Below are 6,000 nucleotides of genomic sequence, written 5' to 3'. Positions count from 1 at the left end.
GTTTTCCCCTGGTACTGTTTTTCTTTCTATGTAACAAGAAAAACTAATTCATTGAGCCCCACCCCGGCCCTCTGTCGTGCCAATAAAATGGTATTGGGCAGTTCTCAAACATCCAGTGACAGCAGCATTATATTTTTGTTTTCTTTCTATTTTATAGAAATCAGAATGCTCTGGATTACTGTCTGTTACACCACTATATACAATTTATTTAACCTGAAATCAGAACGACAATCAACAATGACAACCTATCCCTGCTGAAAAGCAGCACAACCACCAAAGCTGCTGGAGGGAAGAGTTGGCTGAAGTGGAAACAGCAGCAGAGAAGGAGTTCTGTTAATAGAAGGAAGAGTGAAAAACATTCAATGACGCTCAGTAAGGTCTCATAGAAAATTCATGGAGAAAGTATATAAAATATTTTTAAAATATTTCATACTGCTGCTTTGTTTAACTGTTGCTGCTGAATGATTAGAGTGTGGGACAAACTGGTGCCTGACTTAATTACAGAAAATTGATAGCAGCTGTCCTTTAGCAGGGTAACTACTTCCTGACTTGCAGATCTCTATAAAATATCCCCATACACAACTTAATATATTCCCCAGCAAATACAACATATCAAACCCAGAAACCTGAAAGCGTTGTTTTTAATTTACCATAAACACATTAGAAGTAAGCCGTCATTTGTTATTCTTGTCAGTTCTTTATTGGTTTTCATCCTAAAGACTAGCACATTTACAGCATACATGGATTTGATGAACTAGAATATATAAAACAATAGCCATATGTTTATGATATATTAATACTGCCCAAAAACAAATAAATAAAATATTTCAATGCACAAAGCTTGGCAAATACAGTTGTGTTGGGACAAAACAGTGTTGTATTATACAATAATTTTACATGTATAAATGAAACAAAAGGCAACTGTGCTGTAGGTACTTTCACAGAACATACACAGAACATACTTGGCAACATTTTTTTTTACCTTTGTATGTTTTGTAATTTAAAAAATGTACTCAAAAAAAGAACATTAGACAGAACTTCACTTTACAGTAATCCTTAAATTTGTCTCTCCTGTGCAACAGAAAAGCTTACTTCACCCTGGTGAAGCGTCCTACGTGGATTTCAAGTTTCACAGTTTTTTGATGAACTGCTCGAGATCTTACGGTTCATTCCGCCCTTTAAACAAGCCCGTCGACGAGCATGTAACAACCATGTTGTATCTATAAAATGCTAGCTGGATGACCATGTTGTACATGTAAGTATACTGAAATCAGAATATTTTAAACAAAATAATGCAGTACTTGAGATCGGTATTCCACCACTTTAAAAAGGTGAGCAAAAACCATGCACGTACAAAATCCTGCAACTTCTTCCGATGATAATGGTATACAAAATAAATAAAGGATCGTTAAGTTCTAGAGTAGTTCTAATGTTTGTTGGCCACAGTCTAAGAGAGTGGCTCTGCTAATTGTTACAATAGACCTCTTGTTATTTTCTTCTGAAGCTGAACATTGGAATATTTTTAGTGTAACAATATAGGACTTAAAATAAAATTAATTATGTTTAAAATATACAAAATAAAATTATCAACTCATAAAAACTAAGGGATATAAAGAGTATAGTTTATACAAAAATAAATGTAACATTTAATAATGGGTTGAGGTTAAGCAGAACTAATGGACTAACGTGGAAAGAGATCCCATTCAAATGTTTTTCACCACGTGTTTACACATTAGCAATAAAATAAAATCAACTCTCATGTATTAATTGGCATAGAGGGTTTGTACAGTTTCCAAGGGACTTTTCTACTGTAGATGATTTGTTCAGACCTGGGACAGGTATGACAATACACTGGATTTGCACAGCATTTAGTGAGCTTTTATCCTAGAGAGAATGAAGGAATGGTAACAACCTAGTTCAGCAGAACTCTGTGACCTGGCTTTGTGACATGCTGCTCAGGGTTAAACTGAAAAAAAGCAAAATGCAAAAACTGCTAGACCTGGAACCCCCAAACCTACATGGGAGCAGAATGGACATGACTGATTGATAGAGCAGTGACAGCACAGACAAACATCAGTGAGAGGGCGAAAGAAATCAGAAAACAGCCATATACTTACCTGGCTGTTGCTACTCTCACCAGAATAAATAGGCAGATTTTTCTATTTTAAAGCTTATATGCTTAGAAACCAAGAAGGAAAAGGGCATAGTGTGCTGAATGAAGCTAGCTAGAGGTGACTTAATCCTGTTAAAATTTGGAAATAATGTTGAGCTGCTTTTTAAAAAGGTATCTTAGCTTCAAAGTCATTCTTTGGGGATCCTTTCTGAGGAGATCTGTTGAACATTTTTCATCAAATGATATCCAACTGATCTCCTTAGTCATAAGCTAGAAAACATCTGCAGTTCTCATGCATTAGCAGTAGCACATGAGCAGTTCCTTTCTATTAACACGGGGCATTGCCACCTTCCTCGCAAATACTCTGAATACAGTTGTACTTTCCTCCCCCTCCGGGATTCTGAACATCTACCCAGGTAAAATGCAAAGCTAAACAGAAACCAGTTTTGATTATGAAGTAACGAGGATGCGCTGGGCACTTTGAGCACTTTTCTGTTGGCATACAAAATTGATATGAAAAAAAAAAACACCAATCAAAAAAAGGTGACACCCCAAGATACTAATGCTTACAATCCAAAAGTGATATAAAAACCCATGGATAAAAATGTGTGAATTAATGTACAATATCATGGAACATCCTGAACATGTCACGTGCAACATTAGCAACTGCTTGTTGCACTTGCCTTCTAGTGGGGAAGGGCAGGGGGAACAGTTGCTGGCATTAATAGTTAAGTATCATTATGGTTTTGAAATACTTTTTAAAATCAGTTACGATGTGTGCCCAAGTCCTGATCTGCCCAAGACAATAATTTGTTTTATTTGGACGGAACCAGAAACTAAACCTCATATGCATGGCCTTGTACGTATTGTTAATTTCATATACGAAGGTGGCATCCTATATACAGTAAAATAATTTATACTCCTGGTTTTTATTGTGCTGATTCATTTTAAAAAGTTAAACTTCGGTTTCATGATTGTAACAATGCATTCTACAGTTATTAGACTGTCTAGGATCCAATTCCTTTTTATTTACAACTTCGGAGTTTTACTCTCAGTTTTAAAAAGTTTATGAAAAGCTCAATCTCAAGTCAACTCAGTATAAAAAGATGTCATGTGAAACAGCTGCCTAAATGCCGTTCTTAGAGTCCTTGCCCATCCAGGAGGTACCTAACTATTTGCATATAGGTAATTATTAAGTAGCACAATATCTGTTCATCTTACAAACACTGAAGGCTATTTAAATGGGCAGAGAGTCATCACACTATTCTCAAGCTAAGGTGTCAGAATAATTGTTACTATAGATTCCAATTCTGTAGGTAACATGCTCTGTGTAACCTAGTGAAACGTACGAAAAGGTTATTGATCTCTTCTGGATGACAAAATCATGTATTAATCTAGAGTGTATCCACATGTTTAAATGAACAGCAATTAAAGGACATAGGATGCTTATGTTTCAACTTTTCCATAAGTTCCTTCTGGAGGCCTGTAATACTTTGGGAAAGCCTTCAGTTGCAGGGAATTAAATGCATACTTGCGACATCCAACATTCTTCATTGTATTTTCTCGCCGACAACCCTCACTGGGGAAAAAAAACAAGCACAAAAAATGACAGCAGTAAAAAAGAAAAAAAAAAGACTTAAACTAAGATGAAATGAACTGGTTATTTTATAGCATTAACAAAAAGCTGGTTATACTTCATGAGCATTTAATTAATTTGCCACTGCAAATATTGAAAATGATGACTCATCATTCAATGCTAGTAAGAAGCACACAGAATGGATACATGCTATGTCTGATTGCTAGTTTTGCATTTGTAAAAAGCAGCAGTGCATCTACTGAAAAATGTTCTTTCACGACGGTTTCATGTATTTCAGGGTGCACCATTGTGGAGTTCACATGCCACTTCATTGCACAAGAGATCCCATGAGATTGCTTAAAAGCAGTTCTGCTAATTTATTAGTATATTAAGCTGAAAAACTGCTATCTCCCAATAAGAGCTTTAAAGTAATTTTACTGTTCCACGTATGTCAGCATTATCAGTACTTAAAGATTAGAGCTGATACAAAAATAATGAATTTTCCCTTATCTCTCCATGCATAAACTGACTTGAAAACCAACATACTCTAAAAACAAATCTTGATCACGAAATATCAGCTTTGAGTGCAAAAAAGATCGGCTGTGTTGACAGTCATCACCCCAATGAAACAAAGCTGTGAGAAATTTAATTAGTTTTGGTGCAACTGCCCCACATTGCAAAGAGGTTCTGTGCTACAATAAAAAACTACTTCAGTTATAAGGCTTCTTTACACTTGTAAATCTACTCCACAGTTCCTTTGATTATATCCAAAAACAGACATACAAAGAGGAAGCACTATCTTTAAAATATATATTAGAAATCAATTTAGGCTTGTAGGAGGATGTCTTTCCCTGATAGAGAACCAAAACCTAAACAATGAATAGTAGAACTTTATGGCAAAGCGTACAGTACACCATCTGATGGTGGAAGTGTCCTGTCTTGGAGATGGCTGCAGCATCTACCAGGTAGGCTGTGGTCATCTCATTCAACAGGAGGATTTGGATTCTGGTTCAGTTTTAAAGTTTTCTTGCGGACCTCATTGTTCTTCTAATTTTGGCTAATCAAACTGACTGTAACTGTGTTCTGTGTGGACCGCTTAGTTTGACTTCATAAAACATTGTAACTTTTTGCTTTCAGAAACAAGTTCAAGTAAATTTGAAATTTGTCTCTGGAGCACATTCTGTGCATGCTTTTTAAAATAGAATGGATCATACGTGATGACACTATTTTCATGGTATTGTGTCGTGTTTTACAGACCTCCCCGCCCCCCCCCCCCCCCAGGCTGTCAAAGTCAAATAGTTCCATCAAAAATTTGCACAAATTATACTTCAGAGATCTAAGAAAAACTTGTTTAACTAGCAAATCTGGGATGCTAGATGAGCATTTTCACTCCAAATGGAATAATTATTTTCATAACTCATTCCACTGCATCTGGCTATTGCACATGTCTCCCTGTGGCACAGCTGGCCCACAGATATGGTGACAAAGACGTATTTCACACACCATTTCATGTGCCACGTTTCTTCTGCTGGAGGCATGTAAGCGGTGTGCACTACAGCATTTTAAATCTGAATGCCTGAACAAAAGCAGAGATCAAGCTAAGAAAGAAAAGTGATGAAAACTTGTCCCCACCAAAGTTTAAGAAAAAAAAAGAAAAAAACTACATTATTTTCAAAAAACTTAGGCTTTCATTCTTGATGAATTTAAGGGTGGACTTACTGCAGCTCTAATGATAGTCGTTATCAAAGCCTTCACACGAATTAATAATTAAACAGATCAATAATCTCAGGGAGTTGAGTGCAGATATGCCTAATAAAGTTACTTTCACATGGTGAGAGACTGAACCCAGGACACCCAATCACATTGTGAGATTGAGGCCACAGTGCAACCTGACATTTGTTTGCTTGGTAAATAGGTAGATTTTGGTACCCATAACAAATGAACCAGTGCTTGTCAGAAAGAAGAGATAACTTGTACAGAGACACAGTGGTATTAGATATTAACACAGGACATGGATATGTCCAATACCATCATACCACGATTTTAAATCTCATCAGTAGCAAGGCTTTACCTAAATTCACTGCAACTAGAAACAAATATGATACATGCTTAAATATATTAATGTAAATATACATGCATGTCTTTTTTTTTTCTTTTAAAAAGAAAATTGGAAAAATAGTGAGGAAAAACACCAGGAGATAGTGTACTGTACAGTCTGATTTCACAAAGACACAAATATAACCACATACTTTTTCCTTAGTTAGAATATCCAGCAACTTTAGGATTTTATTCTGATTTTTATTCTGTGCTT

At 35.9% G+C, this 6,000-nt stretch overlaps 1 protein-coding gene across 5 annotated transcripts in view; it reads right to left on the bottom strand.

Annotated features, from left to right (window-relative positions):
- Nucleotides 1-702: 702 nt before the first annotated feature.
- The window catches only part of INPP4A (inositol polyphosphate-4-phosphatase type I A), a 47,642-nt gene continuing 42,344 nt past the window's right edge, over nucleotides 703-6,000 (bottom strand). For all 5 annotated transcript variants that reach the window (XM_080346483.1, XM_080346485.1, XM_080346484.1 and 2 more), the window contains one exon: nucleotides 703-3,692. In XM_080346483.1, coding sequence (XP_080202609.1) covers nucleotides 3,560-3,692 — 133 coding nt within the window. In that variant the 3' untranslated portion in view covers nucleotides 703-3,559. The remainder of the gene's footprint in view (nucleotides 3,693-6,000) is intronic.

The sequence above is a fragment of the Nesoenas mayeri genome (assembly GCF_963082525.1).
Source record: "Nesoenas mayeri genome assembly, chromosome: 1".
Classification (NCBI taxonomy): domain Eukaryota; kingdom Metazoa; phylum Chordata; class Aves; order Columbiformes; family Columbidae; genus Nesoenas; species Nesoenas mayeri.
The sequence above is the reverse complement of the archived record's forward strand: the minus strand, read 5'-3'. Positions and strand labels throughout refer to the sequence as shown.